Genomic DNA, 21,978 nt, shown 5'->3' with positions numbered 1-21,978 from the left:
TCTGTCTCAGCAAATTTTATGTGGCTGCAAATTGAAATGTGTAAAGTAAAACTGTAAAAGCTTTGGAAGAAATGGAAGGTCACCATGACCTTGGAATAAGCAAAATTGCATACAAAGAACACAAAAGTGTAAACCATGGAAGACTATGACTAATGAATTGGACTAATATTAAGAACTCTTGTTCATTACAAAGCACCACTAAGGAAGTGAAAAGACAAGCCACAGATGGGGAGAAGATTTTTGAAATACACATGTGTGACAGTCATATCCAGCACATGTTAAGAGACCTGCTACAAATAGTAAGAAAGGAGTAGATTACTTAACAGAAAAATGAGCCAAAATAAGCATTTCATAAAATAATATCCAATTAGTTAATAATCACAAAGATATTCATCATTTATCATCAAAGACATTGAAATTAAAATACGATACCACTACATACCTACTCAAATAGCTAAGATAAACGTTGCTGGCATTAGTGCTTTTGAAGATTTGGACCACGATGAGCCTTCACATACTCTCAGGCGGGGAAGGAGTAAACTGGACAGCAACTTTGCAACATTGGTTGTTGGTGCTTCTGTTTAAGGCTTATCGTATGATTTCGTATGCCCCAGCAATTCTCTTTCCAAATATTTACGCAGTAGAAACAAATACATGTGATCACCAAAAAAGGCGCTAGATGTTCATGGAAGTTGTTTTGGTATCAGCCCTAAATAAAGTAAGAACCAATGGAATGGAAAAATATGTTCCTGCAATGAAGATAAACATCCAGCAAATCTACAGTGCGAGCTCACAAGCGTAATGTTGAGCAAAAGCGGCCATAGACCAGTTCACCATCTCTACTTCCACCCACGTGTTTTACGTTGTAGGCCAAATAAATCAGAGGAAGAGCTCTCTTGGTGGGGACATGAGAAATGCCTCTGGGGTGCTGGTCTTTTTCTTGATCTGAGAACTAGATTGACTGTTGTTTTCAGTTTGTAGCAATCACATGCACTCAATGCCTAGCCTAGTGTATGTAGTTGTGTCTAATAAAATTTTTTTTAACAGGAATGAATCTAAACAATTTCTAAAAAACAGATAAATCCAAGGTAATGTAATAGTTCTGATTAGCAATCTCTGGTCTTGATTTTGATGTTAGCTGGAAAATGTGACTGTTTCCTTCTGCCTTATTCTCATAAAATGAATGAGGGTGTCTTTGCCAATCTGATTTCCTCTGGTGGTGCATTCCAAGCTGTGAGGAAAGGATGTGACAGTGATATTTTTTGTCTTCCTGCAGATGAAATCACTGTTTGGTCACCAAGGTCACAGCCAAGTGGAAAGGAGAAACTAACTTGGAAGCAAGGGTGGATGGAGGATGGGTTGGAGGGGTGTGAGTGGGTAACAAAATGTGGAGGAGATGCAGAAATAGGAGAGCTGGCTGCTTCCCCAGGGAACTGTCCCAAGTTAGGACATCCAGGGCAGCTCTCGGGGCCCTTCTGTGGCTATGGAAGCCATCTCTACCAGGTTCACTTCAGGAGGACCACAGCAGCTTAATGAAGTCCAACAGGGTTGAACTTTTTTTTTTTTTTAACGTATATATCCCTTGAAAAAACTCCTGGGGAAAATGTAGCTATGTACCACTAACTTACTTTTTTAAATTGGTAACATATTTTTCATCCATAGATTCAATTATTTTTATTTAAAAATGAGGTAGAAAATATTTTTTTAACAACATGGGATGATTAGACCCAGCACAATACCCTAGTGGCTAAACCCTTGCTTTGCATCCACTGGGATCCCTTATGGGTGCCAATTCATGTCCCAGCCACTCTACCCCTCATCCAGCTTCCTGTTTGTGGCCTGGGAAAGCAGTAGAGGATGGCCAAAAGCCTTGGGACCCTGCACCCACGTGGAAGACCTGGAAGAAGCTCCTGGCTTCAGAATGGCTTAGCTCCAGCCATTGCGGCCACTTGGGGAGTGAACCAGGGGATGGAAGATGTTTCTCTCTGTCTCTCCTTCTCTCTGTGAATCTGCCTTTCCAATAAAAAAAAAATGAGATAAAAGTGGGGTGATTATAGCTTGAGTATTTCATGATGTAATTTGGTAACAATTGTTAAGCACCTTGTGAATGTTAAGAGCACACAGTTTGAAAGATATTAATAAAATTTGAAGCCTCCAGTTTATCTTGAACACTTTGCTAATTCCATAGAATATCTTGGTCTAATTACAAGAATCAACTTCCTTCATCTATAACGCCTTCAGATGCCCTGAATTCAGAACACTCAATTCAGGTCCCAAAGGCTGTTTCTTTTATAATCCAGAAAAAGATTCATTTGAAAGCCAGAGTTACAAAGGTGGAGACACACACACACACACACATACACACACACACAATCTTCTGTCTGCGGTTCACTCCTCTGATAGCCACAAGAGCTGGGGCTGAGCTAGGCTGAATCTGCTTCTGAGTCTCCTAAATGGATGACAGGAGCGCAGGAACTTGGACCATCTTCCACTGCTTTTACAAGCAAGGAGCTAGATGGGAAGTGAAGCAGCCAGGACTCAAATCAGTGTCCATATGTGATGCTCAAGTCCAAAAACAGTGTCTTAACGTGCTACACCACAATGCCGCCCACCCCATTCCCACCCCTTTTTCCATTGGCATATTTCACCTACTTTAGATGCTGTATGAGCTAGGGACAGACAGAAATGCTATGGGTTTAATCATTGACTGATAATTTTTTGTTTGGTTCATGTCTTTTCTGCCCCAGAGCATGTACCATGGCAGATTTGGGATGGTATTATGTGTATGAACTCTGTGTCAGACACCAACTTGTAGAAAAGGTCCCACCTGCAAGTTGAGCCACTGGAAGTTCGTCCAACACCCCCCTCACCTGCCTTGCCCAGCTTGTCTGCATCTATTCCTTAGGAAGTCTTTGAAGACCACTGTGATAGGCACTTGAACAAGTAGCCAAAACAAACATGTGCTGGCCCCTTTTGCTTCCCATGCAGAGACCAACTGGTAGAAAGTTACATTCAATCTTTGGCTTCTGCATTTTGATGGAAAGATACACATTTTTATTGTTGACAGGTAGTTTCAGCTGGAACAACCAAAAGCTAAACTTGCTGAAGCATAAATATATTTTTGTATGTTTGTTGCAGAAATCTGATCTCTCAAAGATGTGCCTATCAAAGTAAATAGCTAGTTAGTGACTTTCAGTTAATTTCATTTTTTAAAGTTAATGTGGATTCTGGCAGTTATACCTTACACTTGTTATTTTAAAATAACAATATTACAAAATGCAAAAAAGTATGTTTTGTGAGTACAACTGTTTATTAGCAATTTTATTAGATGATGCAGAAACTTCCACTGAGAAGCCTTCTAGATTAATGTTTTTCTAGATAATCTGGATAAATAAAAGCTTTCATCATATCCTTTAGAATAAGAAACGGACATGTTTGTATTGTTTTCAAATAAGCCCAGCACTCAGTAGGATAGCCTGATTGTTTCCATTGTGTACTTTCCTCTTAACAGGGTTTTCGCCCTTTTTTAATTTCACCCCGACCATCCCTGTTATCATAGCAGTGACTTTTGACATTATGTGTTTGCAACTAATGTTAAGATCCTGCATTTAAATTGCACATTACTGAAATCAAAACCTTTAAATATTGTTACTGAACTTAACCCTTGTTTAGAAAGTTGGGTAAAATAGAGCAGGATACAGACACTTCAGCCTTGTTTCTCCAAGCGTGTGTTGCCTAACCTCATCACGATCGTGGAGGTGCAGCTGGAATGCAGAACCCCAGGCTGCCACCTGGTAACCTGCATTGTGATGGAGCTTCCTGGGTGATTCTGAAGCACAGTATAATGAACTGTACTCTGGAACAGCCTTTCTTAATCCACGGATAAACCATGGAGAACAGGGCACTTCCCACATCCTTGGTGGCAGAGTTTCAACAGTAAATCAATAAAATAAAGCCATGTATGCAGGAGACGTACCCTCTTTCTTGCCTCTGGCCATAAAATCTTATTCTGTGATTTGTTGTCCTGTCTTTGTAGTAGTGCAGCCGTATCCTTGTTACCCTGCAAAGTACCAAAGTGACCACAGACTGCCCCACCCTTAGGTGCAGATCGCTTGTAGGGGAGGTTGCCCTGAGCCACTGCAGAAGAGCAGTAAGTTGCTGCAGGAGGTCTTTTTATTACTATTATTATTATTTTCAAGCGCCAATTACTTGTGATGTATTAAGGCAACTGGAACTGATACAGTTATTCTCGTTCAGTTTGGTAAGGTGGAACCAGTATGACCTCTGGCTTCACAAATGAAGTCTACCCTTTTCCTACAAAGAAAGCCATCTCCAATCTCGCCCCTTCCACAAACCTCACACGCCAAAACTGCCAATCCCAGAAGAAGCTCATTTTGATTGTAATGGGCCACAGCCTTTTCTAGTGCATCGTTTGTGAAACCCAAGTGGGCTAATACAACAGGGCAGGCATGCAAATACCATTTCTCAGTGACCTTTCTAAGAACGGATTTCCTCCTTTCCCTTTTCGTAATAAAAGGAAACTTTATTTCAGAGTAGCAAGTGCATTGTGTAAACTCATCAACACCCTCTCTATCCTCCCCTCCCCAATTTGTTGCAGACCAGGATGAAAGAGCAGCGGAGCTCAGCAGGGAGCAGAACGAGAAAACCATCCGGAGCACGCAGACCGCGCTCCGCAATTTCCGCGAGTTCCTCATCTCCAAGTATCCTTCGGAGACCAGAGAGATCTATGTCATCCCTTGCAAGGAGCTGGATGCCTATCTTGCCTCTTTCTTTGTGGACGCCAGGCAGAAGGATGGGTCTGAGTACGAACCCAACAGCTTGGCCAATTACCAGTGTGGGCTTGAGCGGTACCTGAAAGAGCACAGATATGGCTACAGCATCACCAGGGACAAGGAATTCAAGCGGTCCCAGGAGGCACTGAAGCAAAAGCAGATCGAACTCCGCTGCAAAGGGAAAGGGAATAAGCCACATAAGTCCATGAAGCTCACCTTTGCCGACGAGCTCATCCTGCGTAAGCGGGGACTGCTCAGCCGGTACAATCCAGAGGGCCTGCTCAACCTCGTCTGGCTCAACAACACCAAGGCTTTTGGCCACTGCACGGGCTTCCATGGATCCACCTTGAAGTGGGGCGATATTCGCCTCCGGGTGACAGAAACCGGGCTGGAGTACCTGGAGTGGATGGGTCAGGACGCCGGAGACCTGAACGCCAAAACCAAAAGAGGGGGCACGGACTCCCGAGTGTACGCCACACAGCACGCCCCGCAGACGTGCCCGGTGCAGGACTATAAGGAGTACGCTCAGCGGCGGCCCCCTGCCATGCGGTATGAGGATGCCCCTTTCTACCTGTCCATCAAGCCGGTTGTGAATTTGGCGGCTCTACACTGGTACAACTGCCAGGCCCTCGGCAAGAATAAGCTGGCCAAGATGGTGAAGACCATGTGTGAGAAGGGCAACATCCCTGGCCGTAAGACCAACTTCAGCGTGTATCAGAGCTGCAGCACACTGTCCGAGGCCCAGAGCAACCAGCTGGTGCTCATCTGTAACAACCTGAGCCAGCAGGCTGCCCAGTCGGTGGCTGGGCGCTCCAACAGCGGCAACTTCGTCCTCTCGGCCTCCTATGACTCCTCCTCAGACACAGCCTGATCGGGTGGCTGGAGCAGGACTTTGGTGACTTTGTCCAGAGGAACTGTGACTGTACACCGCTTCTCCTTCCCTTTCCTCTGCGCTCAGTGTTCATTCACTTTATATAGATATAACTATCTAATATATTTTTCTTTTTACAGATAAGGCAATGGAGATAGTTTACTATTACTGACATGGTATTTCTAGACTTCAGACACACCACCGTACTTATGGGCAACCGTGACGAGGGACTACAGAACCACAGTGGTCCTCAGGCAGCACACAGTGGAGGGGGGATTCCGTTTAATAGCTATCGGAAGGGAGACTGAGTCACCCCGGACTCTTATGTTCTCAACTTCTGCTTTTCTTCTCATCCCATGTCTCATGTTTTGAGTCTTTTTGATAAATGGCTTTTTTTTTTTTTAACTTTGTCACTTATGTAGAACTGTATTCAGTCAGATCCCAAACATGAAAGTCAGTTTGACATCAGATTATCAACATAGTCTTTCTGAAACATAGTTAGAATTGTAGGTCCTGTCCCTTAGTTTTGGCAGTGTGTAAGAATCTAGGTGTTTCTCTGACATCTTTTGTTTGGGAGTGAGAGGAGGGGAAGAGAAAGAGAAGGAATGAAGGGGCCATTCTTTCTGGAAGATATATAATTTTCAAATAATATGCAAAGTCTAATATAGTGGCAAGAAAAACCTGTTAGGTAGGTCCTGTTTATTATGCTGGAACCTTAGGAGAATGTTTTGTGTCCCTAAGAACTGAGTGCAGATGAAGTTTGATTATCAGATAACCAGAAATTTAAAACTACTAAAGCTTTGAAACCGTTCCCAAACATCAGCATGCATATCAAACATAAACAGAAAACAGAGAATGGGAAAGCATCATGACGCTTTAATCAAAACAACAAAAAATTCATCCTGCTCAAAACACAAACCCTCTAGATTACTTACTTAAATAATAATTACCTTCAGTCTCTCCTCCCTGGGGATTGCTGGACTCTGGTTGTGACCAAGGGAATATTGGTACTCATTTTAGATAATAGTATTTTATTACCACCTTTAGCAGAATTCAAGCTTTATTGAAAATGTGTAAGTTTCTTCTACAGAATACAAATGTGTTTCTCTGCGTTATCCTGCAGTTGTAATAATTTTAGTTAAACATTTGTGATGTTATTCCCAAGATCTATGTTTGCAAATCTTGAAACCTGTGGTAGATTGTTAGTTAAGCTACTTTAAAAATAAGATACATTTGCACACTAGAATCACAAGAGCTGACCTAGGTTTCTTTCCTGTCTAATGGCTCACAGTATAAACTCCCAGTCTTACTAGACTTATCGAATCTGGGCATTCTGTTTGGAGGCATTTGCTTTTCAAAGCCATCTCATAATTCGCATTAGTTGGGAAGATATTATATAGTCAGGATGAATTTCATTCTGATTGGCCTGACTGGTGACAGCTGAACTTGCCTTTGGCTGGGCAGCTCTTTTCAACACTAAGCACATAAATGCCTGTTCCCCTAAACCTTGGCCTTTCTTTTGACCCAGGAGTGGGAAGGCTACTGTGGACTTTGGGTGGTAGGATCAAATTAATTTTTTCATGACTTTTCCTCCATAGAGGAGTATTCATTTATGCATCCAGAAATCGTAAGAAAGAGCAGAGGGTAGCTTGCCATATTCTGTTAATGATATTAATGAGGGCAGCTGCCGTTTTTGAGCCAGCACTGTGCTGAGTGAGCTGCATGCATTACATTCATGCATCACATACAGTTATTAATTTTTTTAAAAAGCAGAAAATACAGTGTATTTAACTGTGCCAGCCAGAGATAACTACTGTGAGCATTCTGACAAGGATTTCATCAGATGTGTTTTAATACATACACATTTATTTCTATAGACATTGTCTTCATCGTTCCTCCTAACAACTTTGAATAGGGAGTTATCAACATTTTATGATGACGTGAAGATAGGTCGGTTAGATGATAGCTAAGGAATTGGTCATCTCTTCTCTCCCTCCAGAGGCCTTTGCATTTACTCTTTCCGGTACCAACTCCTGATTAGTTTCCAGTGGCTGGAGCCAGAGGTGGGGACCCAGCTGAAAGGAGTGTGGAGCTGCCATTTGTGGTAGCACGCCGTGTCCTTTGTCCCCTTCCGTCCCCCTGCGCCATTCATTTTAAACCATTGAGCCTTTCTCCCAGTTCTCTTCACAAAACCATCCTCTTCTCCTTACTCTGTAACTGGTCCCTAAGTACACAAGACAGCCTACTTGAAAGAAAGTGTTTTGAACAAAATAATCTGGGTTTTGTGTGGGTTACTTCTCCTGTTAGAAGAATTTCTGTAAGATACTTGAAATGTGATTATGCATTTTGGTTTTTAATTGGCATCATTTCTAAGCTCTTTAGGTGTCTGATAAAGTGAGTTTGCCTTGAGCTGCAAGGACAGTGGGTGCAACTTAGACAGCAGAACTGCAGTCTTACAGTTTGTGTTGTGTTTATGTAGGCAATGAATTGAATATCTCTCCTGCTTAACTGTACTACATTTTCACTTTAGACAAACACAGTTACATTGAGATGTGAATGATTATTATTTTTTACTTTGCTAACTCAAGCCAAGTAACCAGGAACATTGTAACACTGAGACTCAGAGTATTTTTTCTAAAGACTAGGTTGCAGAAACATAGGCAAATCACAGTATCTCCTTGTGTTAACTGAGATTGTGAGAACTTGCTCTCTACCTCTACATTTTTTGTTTTTATCTGGACAATACAGAGGGCTTGTCACAGCCAGATGCTATTTTTACTGTTTAGAATTTCAACCAAAACAGTCATGTGGCAGAGGTGGGTGGCACAATTTGTGTGTGTGTGTGTGTGTGTGTGTGTGTGTGTGCAGGAAATTCTGCAGTCCAGCAGGTGTACCCCACACAGAATGTACTGCCTTTCACATGGCAGTCACATGGCTCACAAGGAAGTCACATGGTCATGCAGAAACAGGTAGAACCATTGACAGTGTTGACACTGTTAGATCAAGGTGATGCCACATAAATTCTACAGTGGCCCTCACAGGACTCTGCAAAGATTGCACTGTCTGCAACAAAGCCAGTAAACTCATGTGTCAGCATTTGGATGACATAACTGCATTTGGAGAGGCAGAGTGATCCAGAGCTTTCATCTGCCAAATCATTCCCCAGATACCTGTAAATGAGCCCCAACTGTGGCTGAAGCTGTGAGCTAGAAACTCAATCCAGGTTTCCTACGTGTGAGTGCTAGGGCTCTGGTTTCTTGAGCCATCCTTGCTCATCCCCAGGATCCACTAGAGGAGGAAGCAAGTGTTAGGAACTGGAACTGGGTATTTAATATAGGCACTCCCGAATGGGACTTCTTAGCCACCACGTCCAGAGCCTTCCCCTAACTGCATAATCTACTCATTCCTCCAATTTCATATGTGTATCTGTTAACACCACAGACACCAGGAATGTTTTTAAAACTTGGATATTCAAAGATGTTGGAGAAATTTGAGAGATTTATCTACGGCCTTTTGTAATTCTAATTGTTACCTTGGTCATAAGGGACGGTCTGAATGTGACTCTTAAACCATTGGTTTGGTAATTGCTTTTCTCAAGGTTAAATTTTCCCTGTGGTAAATCGCTGCCTAATCTACAAAAGAATAGTCTGAAAACTTTCTAGTGTAGGTTAGGTCTCTGGTTTTTTCAGTGAGATCATAGTTAGCTGAATCTCTCATAGCATTAATGTTTCTATGTCCCAAATGGCATGAAATCAGTGACTTCATTGTGATGAAAATTTATAGTCCCATAGCAAATATCAAATATTTATTGAGCAGCTAAGGTCTAGACACTGGGAGGGATACAAAGATCCATAAAATAGTGTTTGTTCTTGAAGCATTTATCCACCATGTTCACATAGCTGTGCGTCTGCATAAAAGCATGCATCTGTCGGCAATGACTCATTGATTACCTTCCTACAATGTGCTGTTGGACTAAATGCTTCTCTAAGTTTTCTCACTCAATTCTCACAGTAGCTCTGTTACATGCATAGTGTCTCTCTGGTGAACAGTGAAATCCAGCAAAGACAAATGTGTTACGCATGTCACCCTTAACAGAGGAACACCAGTGGGGTGGACAGTCGGAACAGCAGTTAAGACAGCAGTACGGGACACCTGCATCCCATGGCACTGTGTCTGGGTTTGAGTCCCACCTCCACTTCTGATTCCAGCTCGCTGCACACCCTGAGAGGCGGATAATGTGCAGGTAGCTGGGTTTCTGCTACATGCTGGGGAATGAGCTGCCAGCTTCTGGTTTCCTGGCCTAGCCCCAGCCAGTTCACATGGCATTTGGGGACTTCACCAGCAGATGGAAAATTCTTAATCTCTCTGTCTTTCTCTGTGTGTGCATCTGCCTTTCAAGTAAATGAAAATAAAAATTTCTAAATAATAAGATAATAGTTACCATTAAATATAAACATGCTTCACAAAGATAAAATAGTAAAACCTTCAGCTTCAGTATCTGAGACTGCTTGCAGATCTGGATCCTGTTAAGCACTGCCCCTTTCTGTTCTAAATAGCCTGTGAAACTGTTCAGGGGTTGGGTTTTTGGGTTTTGGGGTTTTTTTTTTTTTTTTTGGTTCATTTTTTTCCCCTAGTTTGACTATTCCCACAGTTTTGTATGAGGAAAAAATTCCTGATTTTAATTAACCTGACTTGGGTATTTTTTATCTTACTGCTGTAGCCAAAATAAATTTCTAACACTAAGCATCTATAAATAAAATCTCTTATGAAATAGAGGAAATAAATTTCCAAGAGTAAGGATTTTGAGAGGAGTGGACACGAATTTATTGTAGTAGGATTTTTTTCCTTAAAAATATTCACTTAAACGTTAAAAAGAATTAGTCTAATAAAATTTTCTTAACAATCCTTTGTGAAAGATGTGTCTGTACATATCATAATATATGCTGCAGATAGATGTTGGTGAGGACATGCGCAATTGTTGTGTTTTTCCCTTAATGCATACTATTCAGCATGTTTCTTCAATACTTGTGTCTGACTGAGATAATATGAGAAAGAGTGAGGAAGGTCAGGTAATTTTAGAGATCACTGCCATTGAATAGAACTGGGATAAGGAAATACATTACATGTGTCATCCTCCTAGTGATTGGTGTATTCCTTGGGATAAGTCAGCAGGGAGGAGGGAATGTTAGTGGAAAACAGCCAACAGCTCTGCCTTCACTTTTCTCAAATAAAAGGGAAACAGAATCTCTCGTGTTTCAACCATATGAATTGTTCACCTGAGCCTGCTGAAACCAAGCACAGGACCTGACTTAGTACTGAAGATTGCATTTTTTTTTAAAGATAATTTTTAATACATTTCAATTGCATTTTTATGTAAACCATAACTGTAGAATTAGAATCAGACAGAGTAGTAATTAGGCTAGAGACCTAATTTGATCAGAATATGAATCAGGGCAGAGTATTAATGTAAAACAGCTGTCTGTTGAATTATAATCATAGTGTAGGCCTCAAGAGGCACCTAGAGATGATCTGGTCCAGCGGGTGTTAGTGCAGTGAAGAACAGAGGTCATCAGGTCCTCGTGCAGGGGGTGGGGTCAGAAGATGGAAACAGCACAGAAAACACCCTAGAGCAAACATCTTCCTGCTTGGAAGCACCATCCTCCTGGGGTGGGAGGGCTCTGGTTGCAAAGTGAGAGTGGAAACATCCCTCTCCAGGCAGACCAGGAAACAGACCCAGAGAAGGCAGGGGATTGCTTGGTGCTTGCGCCTTGTTTAGATGGGAGCCACAGCTGCAACCAAGGCACGTGACTTCCTATTGGTAGATATGCTTAAAGAGGAACAGCTTTTTCACTAAGAAAAGAGTGTCTTCTTGTTTTCCAAGTTTTAATTGTCTTTTAGCTCTTAAGTTCTTATTAGGCAGCACGTGACAACACTGCAGTTTCCAAATAAGAGATTGGAGTGTGAAGTTCACTTTTAGTTGTGTAGGGGGTTGTATCTTGACTTCTAGTAACTTCTTTTGAAGCTCAATAGGATAATCTCTAAATGTAATTGTTTTCCTTTACTTTATGATTATGGAGAGGAAACCTTATAATCTTTTAACTATATTAGTTGTAGTTACAGATTATTGACTGAAAGGTAACATTTTGTTAAATTTGATATTCACTTGGATATCCAACTACTTAATATCTGTTTTATTGGGTTTTGAATGCAGTTCATGGACTAAAAATACTGTTTGAAGATTTGGGATGTAGTCTCAGGAAGATCAAATTTCTATTTGATATTTGGTATTTCTGAAGGGCATTTGTTTAGGAAGAATGGGAAGTAATGAAAAAGGCTTACATCAGGAGGATATAGAAATAGAACACATTTATATTTCTCCTATTACCTTTCCTCTTCTGAAAAGTAATTCAAGCAAATTCATAAATTTTTATTTCGCAAATGATATTTACCAAATCATATTGAAAAAAGATCAAGTTCTAGGACATTGAAAAAGGTACTATGTAATTGTGGTGGTTTTATGATGTGTTGACTTTTGCTAGATTTCTAATATTTGTCCTGATATTACACTGGAGCTAGCATTTTTACCATTGTGCATTCATTTCAGTATTAGCTATGAAAATGCTTGGGTATTGGGTATAATTTATTTGTATAAGTAGAATTAAGAAGTTATCAGCAATATAGACTCCTAATGGTAATTGTGCATACTGTATTTTAATGATTTTTTTATGCCAGTTTATTTTCTGTAATTCTTACATTTTATGAATCAAACCTTAGTATACTTCCACTAAAAATTAATTTATACTTATTTATACTGGATGAACTAGCAGATCATGTTTAATATTAATCTACTCAGAACAACTGAACTTTTATATCTATATCCATGATATTACAACTTTTTAAATAGCATTTATAACAAAAGAACTTCTGTTTTATAAAGTATTTGTTACAAAAGAAAATTTTGCCAAAAAACCATTGCAATTTCTATGCATTGTGTCATCTCCAGAGATGTCGTCGTTGAGATTTTGCATGTTGTTCAAGGTGCTCTTTTGTATGTGTGCTTGTGGTGTTTCTGTGGAATTGTTAACCATTGCTGCTTTCACTTGTTGGAGTTAAGCTGAAAGTCTGTGCCAGTCAACATTTGTGTGTGTGTGACTTGAGAGAGTATGTACTTCTTCGTTTAGGATGTTGAGCCAGCACTTAACGGCCTCTACAGAAAGAAGTACTGTAGTTGTCAAATGGTGCCGAACTTGACTATCTTGCTATATGTCATTCTAGGCTGGGTCAGGTTTTCTTCTGCACTTCCCAACTCTGCTGTATCAGCACAGTATCTGAAAATAGACAAAGAATTCTGAACTTCTCCAGTGCTCCCTCCTCGAGAATTTAAAGAAAAAGTTTTCTCCTGATACTTGAGTACTTGGCAGAGCCCCAGTGGAGTGACAGTGGAGCAGCACAACTTCTCTTGATCTGGATGTTTTAGGCTGAACCAGGAAACGTCAGAGGACTGTGATGCGTGCAGTGTTTTTGTTGGTTATTCATGGCCCATTGTTTGATTTGCATTGAATAAGAATATTTAGTAATTTCATATTATTGAAAAAGGATCATTGAAGCATCCCAAAGGTCAGCTGCTTTCCTTCTTAGCATTTGCTGGGACTTAATGAACCCAGGCAGATGCCATTTGACTGTTGGGTTCTGTCATGCCCACCATCAGGTATCTGCTGTTTATGTCTCCCAACTTGCCTCAGCAATTCCAAACAAATTCTGAAAGCAGAAAGAACATGTTTAAGTGGATTAACTACCCTACTTTATTAAACATCATCAGGGACTTTATTAAACATTATACTTTTATGTACACTCTTGAAGGGCAAATTGCCATAAAAATGTGAAGAAGTGGTTTGCCTTCCTCACAGCAACATGCCAAGCCTCCTCACTTCATATATCACAGTCTCTTCTGCCAGTTCAATGGGTCTATAATTACAAAATCCTTTTAATAAAGGGATCATCTGCTGAATTATATAGAAGCTCTTTGTGTGACCATCAGACACATAGTGACAGCCAGTGCTGTCTTTGAACACATTGCTGCGGAAATTACCGATTAATTCTGAGAACATTAAACCGAATTCATTCAGGCCTCTGCCATTTCTTTGCTTTAAAGAAAAAGAAAGGCAGATTTTAACTGGGAGCCTTTTCTACAAAATATGCTTTAGCCATTCGCTCCTCAATAAGATGATAAAGCAATAAAAAGGAATTCAATTGTGCATGGTCTGAAGAAATTCGGCTTTTGTCCATTGCCCTCCAGTTCTACATTGGGAGTTTTCACATGGAGCCTTTATACACATGATTCCTCTTATACCAAAGACCAAGGCATGCATCCTGATGACTATCAATTTCTAGTAACAACAGGAACGTTTTCTTAAATGCTGCTCTTTTGGGAACTTCTCTGAACTTCGTTCTGAGGCCTTCATGCCAAGGATGTTTTTCTTAATCCAGTACAGATGTCTGTACATGTAACTGCATACAGATGTGCTTAGTAGGTTTCTAATCAATGGAGTGTTATATGAAAGTGTTAACTGTAACTCCAGAGGCCTACAAACTGGTAAGAGAATGAATGGGAGCATTTTCAGTTCAATAGAATCACCATGGCTGTATGACTCATGAACCTGCTAAAAGAAAGAACTTCAATGGTTTCGTAGAGTGAAAGGTGTATTCAATCCCAGTAAGGTCTTCCATCTTTTCTTACGAAGAATATTTTCAAAGTTCCTTTTATCCTAATCACTTAGAAGTTAATTGGGTATAAAAAGATAAATTTACACATTTAGCCACTACAAGACTAGGCATCTGTTTAGAAATATATCTACAGTTAATACTTAGAAAAAATTTTATGAAGAGAAATTGTTACTGTACAATTCTTTGAAGCTGAGTTTCTTTAATGGATACAATTGTCATTTTTGTTGATCATTTGTGGACTCTTGGCTTTTAACTTATTTATGTGGAAAAAAGGCCTGCCTTTTTCACTCAAATTGTGTTTTTTTAGACTTTTTTTTTTAAAGATTTTTATTATTATTGGAAAGCCGGATATACAGAGAGGAGGAGAGACAGAGAGGAAGATCTTCCGTCCGATGTTTCACTCCCCAAGTGAGCCGCAACGGGCCAATGCGCGCCAATCCGATGCCGGGAACCAGGAACCTCTTCCAGGTCTCCCACATGGCGTGCAGGGTCCCAATGCATTGGGCCGTCCTCGACTGCTTTCCCAGGCCACAAGCCGGGAGCTGGATGGGAAGTGGAGCTGCCGGGATTAGAACTGGCGCCCATATGGGATCCCGGGGCTTTCAAGGCGAGGACTTTAGCCGCTAGGCCACGCTGCCGGGCCCTGACTTTTTTTTAAGCTGCTGTAATTTGTGAAAGAAATAGAAGAATTTAAATGGAAGGAAATTTCTGTTAATATATTCAAATGTGGACCTCTGAGCCTTTGGTTGGTTAGTCCTCTGCCAAGTGATGTTGGTAATATGTGATGTTGGTTTCAGTTTGATTTGGCTGCTCACTGATCTTTTACACTAAGCTGTTTTCATCTTTATGAACCATTTTTTCCTTCATATGTGTGTACTTGTGCTTTAAATAAAGTTCTAGTTTATGTCTCGGTAGTCTATTCCATTGTTTGTATAATGTTAGCCTCTAGTGTAGCGTAATTTTCTGTTGTCTTCAATATGTGTTGGTACAGACTAAAACGTATGGAAATAAAAGCAATCCAGTAAAATAAGCAGTGAGTGTTGTTGGTGTCTCTAATGAGAGCATGCTTTGGTCACAGTATTTTATACTTGAGTATGATGGCTGATCCTTGTTTAATGTTTTCTGCAGCACTGGCTGAGTTTTGTAGGTCCAACAATTTTAAAAACGTGCTCCAGTTTGGAAAAACTTTTGTTTCCCTTCCGGTGTATGTTTGACCACTGAAGAGCAGAAAGGCTGGGGAGGGAACGCTGGTATCCCTGACTGCAAGGACGCAGCTCAGAGGGCAGCTGAAGCCTATAGGAAAGCTTCTATCCAATTGTCAGGTTACCTTGACAATTCTCTTAGTAGAGCAGAAAGTCCCATTGCAACCAAGGAACTCACTATCTGACCTGTCTTTGTATGCTTGCCAGGTGCTTCTTAAATAAATACAAAGTTACACTAAGCTAAATCGATGTCAAGTTATACACTTGTTTATTTTTAGGAAAATCTTTTTAAATTCTCCTGTGTCTTTCATGACATTTATCACATTTGAGAGTTTTCTCTGAACAGATTATAACAGGTACTCAGAATAATTATGACTAAGTTGGTCAATTTCAGACATCTTTGTTGTGTCACTACTTACTCAATAAGGAAAACCGTAATAAGCACCTGAAAGTATGATACTCTCATTCATAGACAATTATTTTACAGAAATGTTGAAGCTTTTTTTTCGTGTCTGAAATAATCCATTGACTCTGCTCATAGCTGAATATTTCAAATAGAATGGCAATATTTTAAAACATATTAAAATTATAAACAGTTGTATTTTTGTTTTGGTATTGTATGTTAGTAGGCAGGGAACACATCTCCAATGTGTATGCAAATAATACAATCAAATATGACAAATATACAGGATTGGCATTATGATATAGCAGGTTGAGCTTTTACCTACAATGCTCGCATCCTTTATAGTGGGTTGGTTCAAGTCCTGACCACTCCACTTATTTTTTTTTTTAGATTTATTTATTTTCATTGCAAAGTCAGATATACAGAGAGGAGAGACAGAAGGTATAATCTTCCATTCAATGATTCACTCCCCAAGTGACCACAACAGCCAGATCCGCGCTGATCCAAAGCCAGGAGCCAATAGCTCCCCCAGATCTCCCACATGGGCTCAGGGTCCCAAGGCCTTGGGCCATCCTCAGCTGCTTTCCCAAGCCACAGACAGGGAGCTGGATGGGAGGTGGGGCCTCCAGGACCGGTACTAGTGCCCATATAGGATCCTGGTGCGCCCAAGGCGAGGACTCTAGCTGCTAGGCCACCATGCCAGGCCCCTGATATTCTAATTTTCATCCAGCTCTCTGCTAATGCGCCTAGGAAAGCACAGAAGATGGACCAAGTACTTAGGTCCCTGCATACATGTGGGAGAAGCTCCAGGCTCTTGACTACAACCTGGCCCAGCCTTAGCCATTGTGGCAATTTGGGGAGTGAACCTGTGGGTGGAAGATTTTTGGCTTTCTCTTCTCCTCTTTCTATATCTCTGTCTTTCAAGTAAATAAGAAGTGAATATAAAAACATCCATGACATTATTTGCCTAAAAGAGGAAGAATATTATATATAATTCAGGTTGGGTAATGTTCATGTCCCAGCAGCCCTGCTTCCCATCCAGCTCCCCAACTGTGGCCTGGGAAAGCAGTACAGGACAGGCCAAAGCCCTGGGACCCTGCACCCATGTGGGAGACCTAGAGGAAGCTCCTGGCTCCTAGCTTCAGATCAGCTCAGCTCCAGCCATTGCTTGGGGAGTGAATCAACAGATGAAAGATCTTCTCTCTGTCTCCTTTATATATATGACTGTCCAATAAAAATAAATAAATCCTTTTTAAAAAAAATTTAATTTATTTCTAATCATTTTCCTCATGCAATTAAAATGGATAATGCAAGGGGTCTTCCAGAAGTTCACTGTGGGACTAACATTGTGGTGCATCACGTTAAGCCTCCAACAATGCCAACATCTCTTGCAATGCCGACATCGCATATCAAAGTATCTGAGTCCTGGCTGCTCTGCTTCTGACCTAGTTTCCCACTAATGCACCTGGGATGGCTATAATTGAATATAATTTTTATATGGGTTGATACAGTCTAAAACTTCAGTAAGTAAAAGAAATCCAATAAATTAAGTAATGATGTCAATATCAAAATGACAGCATGATTTAATCACTGTAGTTGAATCTGTGGCACAGACATGAGAGACTGTAATGTAGTTTCTGGCTCCTGGTCTCAGACCCTGGCATCTGGGGAGTAATCTGGAAGATGGAAGATGCTCTGTCATACATAAATGAATAAATTATTTTTAAAATTTTTAATACAGATTCATGTGGGCCTTGAATTTCTATTAGGATTGGGAGAGTTGTGGGGAAAGGTGGGTGGGATGAATGTTTCCGTTTTCCTTCCTGTATTCACAGGAGGGGGAACGGAGATGAGAAGGTGTGTGGCTCCTTGCTGTCACACTGCATAGCACCTGGACAGAATCAGTCCTTTGAGGCTGCATTGTGGGGAAGAATGTTCTAAGGGTGTCTGTAACCTGAGTGGTCTTGATTGTTCTTACAGGTTGTTGGCTCTGTTTGAAGTTGTGTCTAAGGCCTGTTTGCTGTCCTCAGCTGTCAGTGTGCCCACAGATCCAGATGCCTGTTGTAGAGCCTGGCCTGGATATTGTTCAACCTGTCCTTTCCGTCTTTTGATGAAGTACTCGGAGTCTTCTCTTGGCTTGGGTGAACTGGCTGTACATCTTTTCTGTTCATCTGGGTGTGCTTTCCATTCTTGCATGAGGGACAGCAACTAAGGTGGCCCCATCCTACAACATTTGTACCAGGATAGGATCACATGTCTATGTGATTTTCCCTGATGTTGAGGATCAAACACAGCAACCTAGGTGGGGAGACCCTAAGAAACTTCATCTGAGAGATTTTTATACCGTGCTCTCATGTTGTGCTAGCTGGTGAAGGGTCGGGGCCATGCCAGGTGGGTGCAGCTGTCTGCTCAGTCCCTTCCCCAGCCCTGGCATGTGAACTGGCAGGTGCTGCACCCTAGCAGGAGTATTCCCAAAGATCTACGAGGCTCATACCCAGTCCTGATATTTAGAAGTGCCAGCAGATGCTGCATCCTAGCCTAGTTCAGCCTGTCCCAGACCTGGCTCGAGTGCACCTGCAGTGCTGTAACCTAGCAAGGACCGCAAGGCCTGATCCCAGTGCCGGTTCTCTCACATGCCAGTCCAGCCTGATGTGACCTGCCTCCAGTCACCACACCCAAAATCAGGTGCTGCGTCTAGTTGGGGCAACCCTAGAAAACCCCTACCATGCCTGGCCCCAAACTCAGCTCTGTTGTTTTGTTTTGTTTTAAGATTTATTTTTGTTGGAAAGTCAGATATAGAAAAAGGAGGAGAGACAGAGAGGAAAATTTTCTGTCTGTTGATTCACTCCCCAAATGGCCACAATGACCAGAGCTGAACCAATCCGAAGCCAGGAGCCAGGAGCTTCTTCCAGGTCTCCCACATGGGTGCAGGGCCCCAAGGCTTTGGACCATCCTCGACTGCTTTCCCAGGCCACAAGCAGAGAGCTGGATGGGAAGTGGGGCTGCCGGTACTAGAACCACTGCCCACATGGGATCCAGGTGCATGCAAGGCAAGAACTTTAGCTGCCAGGCTACTACGCCAGGCCCCCAAACTCAGCTCTAACAGGTGCTGTGACATAGCCTGGCCCATTCCACCCCAACCCTGGCTCTTGTGCACATGGCTGGGTGTTTTGATCTGATCCAGGGAGCCCTCTAGATAACCCCTTCTGATCTCCAAGCCCATCTCAGCTCCCTTGATTACCTGCTGATGTAGTGACCTGGTCCTTGGACGCCTCCAGGAATCATTTTATATATGTCAAAGAAGCTCTCAACAGTCCTCACACCAATTTATCCCCAGTCTCCCAGCCCCTAACAATTCATAGCCCTTCCATGTGCCCATGGCAGTGGTGATGGTGGAAGGATGGCTGTAGCTGGCATGCACCCATGGTGGCACAGCAGGAGCTCCACCCTTTCCCCCAGTACCTTAAAAAAATTAGGCAGCCATGCTGGCATCCTGGTATAGTAACCGTGAACACAGAATTGGCATTAAGCAGGCCCACAATGCCTGCCAGCTTTTGGCTGCTTTTCTCCCAGCAGTTTAACACCTGCCTAGATACAGTGTAGCTAAGCTAGGTACTTGCTTACATCTGGGTAATGAATCTTTCTAAAAAAAACCTTTTTTCTGGGAAAAGAAACATGCTTGTATTTCAATTGTACCCAAATAAATTTGTAACTCAATTTCTGCTAACTTTTGGAAATACCCTCAGGTGCATAAATTACTCAGTGTTGATGTATCATCTCAAAAGATAATCCTTAAAGCAAATGTTGAATTTTTGAAAATTTATTCATTTTTATTGGAAAGGTAGAAGTACAGAGAGCAGAGACAGAGAGATTTTCCATCCACTGTTTCACTCCCCAAATGGCCACAATGACCAGAGCTGAGCTGATCCGAAGCCAGGAGCCAGGAGCTTCTCCCACATGGGTGCAGGTTCCCAAGGCTTTGGACCATCCTCGACTGCTTTCCCAGGCCACAGTTGGGGAGCTGAATAGGAAGTGTAACAGCCAGAACGTAACCCAGCTCAGCTCTGGCCGTTGCAGCCATCTGGGGAGAGAACTAGCAGATGGAGGATCTGTCTCTCTTGTTTCTTTTTTTCCCATAAATCTGTTAAGACTTTCCAATTAAAATAGATTTTTTTTTTAAATGTGGTTATCCTAAGACCATGTAGCTTATCTCTTCTGTTTATTTCTAGAAGCTCTGCCGTCTTGCCATTCACGTGTAGGTCGTGACCCATTTGGAATTGTTTCTGTTGGTGTTTATAATGTGAAATAAAAATACATTTTCTCATACAATGTTAAGGGACTTGTCTGTTAATGAGCTGAATTAGCCTGCAATCTTGCTTTGTTTTTTGTTTCTGGATTTTTATAGAATAGTTATGTTGTCCCTTTTTCTATTCACTTGTAGAATTTTGTAGGTTTGACATTCATTCTCTAAATTTTGGAATAATTTACTGGTAAAATCCATCTGAACTCAGAGGTTTTTGTGGATTCAGTTTCCTTAAGGGATATAAAACTATTCAAAAATTTTATTTCCTGTTTTGGTGAGATGTGGCTTTTCTAGGTATTTGTCTCCTTTCTCCAAATTTTCAAATTTATTGGTATCAAATTGTTCCTATTGTCTTTATTATCTACAGGATCTGTTGTGACCTTTTCTCCCTAGTGTAATAATTCAGTCTGTTCAAATTCATCTTTTGGAATTCTAAGTTGCTCATTATTTCATTGATTTTTTTCATCACGGTGTTGTTTCCTTCTACATTTTAAAAAAATGTGTTCTTTTTATAATTTCTTGATACAGTTGATACTGAACCTTTCTTTTAAGGATTCATTTAGTTTACTTGGAAGGCAGGACCTCTTGAGGCACTGCAATTACTAATCAGAACTTTGACATGTTGTGCTGTCAAATTCAGTTGAAATATTTTCTGATCCACAGTTTGTTTTTCTCTTGCTGTGAAGAAGATACTATTATTCAATATGAAAAGCATTTACATATTTTTATGTATTATGATATATAAATGTTGCATCTCTAGAACCAGTCTTGTTTTTGCTTGTTTATTTTTACTTGAAGGAGGTTGTGTTTAAAAATGTATTACCTTCTCAGATCTCTCTGCTGATACATTTGTGGCTTGGTTTTTGTTTTTTTTGTTTTTTTTTTGAATTAACTATATTTAGGGGTACCAATAGGAAGTGTGGAATCAGGTGTTTTCTTGTTTAGTGACTTTCATGCTGTTGGTTGTCTCCAGTTGCCAGGTGATGTGTGTTTGTGTGCTCACCTTTTAAAACTTCTAGTCTAGATTGATCATTATTGGTAGCTGATAGTGATTTCCAGACATGTTATTGGCTCCCGCTGCTTCATCTGGGAGGAGCTCAGCTCCGCCCATAATGATTGAGCGCAAGGCTGGGCGAAGGCATTCTGTTGGCTGATGACAAGTCCACCAATGGGATTTGTTTCCTGGTGTATGAGCCAGGAAGCTGGGGAGGCTTTCCATCAGAGATCCAGGCAGGCAGTTCTTTGTTCTTAGTTTGTTTGCATTCTCCCCATGCCCACAGCGGGGCTGCAAGAATCGCCTGAGGCAATGCCCTGTGTCCTCTGTGATCCAGCGTGTAGCCTTCCATAGCAGATTTTCCTCGGCTTAATATGGCTGCACTCACGAGCTCCTGTGCTCTCTGTGTGGACAGAGGAGTCATTTCCTGCCTGCCAGTCCTGCGATCCTACAACCTCAACCTTGTAGTGTGTTCACTCTGCATGCCCAACTAGTCCTGACTTTGAGCAAAGAGTTTGTCCTGTCGACTAGTGAAAGAAAAAATGTCAAGCCCTTCTTTAGTAATCTGGCGGGAACCCCACCCTTTTCCTGTTTATAGTTGTAAATTATTTTTGCTTGTTCTTCCATTGATACTGTCTCCTAAAATTTCCTCAGCTTCATATCATTATAACTGCTTCTACCTATGAAC

At 41.3% G+C, this 21,978-nt stretch overlaps 1 protein-coding gene across 4 annotated transcripts in view; it reads left to right on the top strand.

Annotated features, from left to right (window-relative positions):
* The window catches only part of KIAA1958 (KIAA1958 ortholog), a 156,954-nt gene that overhangs the window by 119,204 nt on the left and 15,772 nt on the right, over positions 1-21,978 (top strand). For 2 of the 4 annotated variants that reach the window (XM_058672525.1, XM_058672526.1), the window contains exon 3: positions 4,619-5,950. The exons of 1 other annotated variant lie outside the window; for it this stretch is intronic. In XM_058672525.1, coding sequence (XP_058528508.1) covers positions 4,619-5,664 — 1,046 coding nt within the window. In that variant the 3' untranslated portion in view covers positions 5,665-5,950. Of the gene's footprint in view, positions 1-4,618; positions 5,951-21,978 lie in introns of those variants that run through there. One more of the 4 variants, XM_058672528.1, reaches the window with a different exon arrangement.

Source organism: Ochotona princeps, chromosome 14 (assembly GCF_030435755.1).
Source record: "Ochotona princeps isolate mOchPri1 chromosome 14, mOchPri1.hap1, whole genome shotgun sequence".
NCBI lineage: Eukaryota > Metazoa > Chordata > Mammalia > Lagomorpha > Ochotonidae > Ochotona > Ochotona princeps.
The sequence above is the reverse complement of the archived record's forward strand: the minus strand, read 5'-3'. Positions and strand labels throughout refer to the sequence as shown.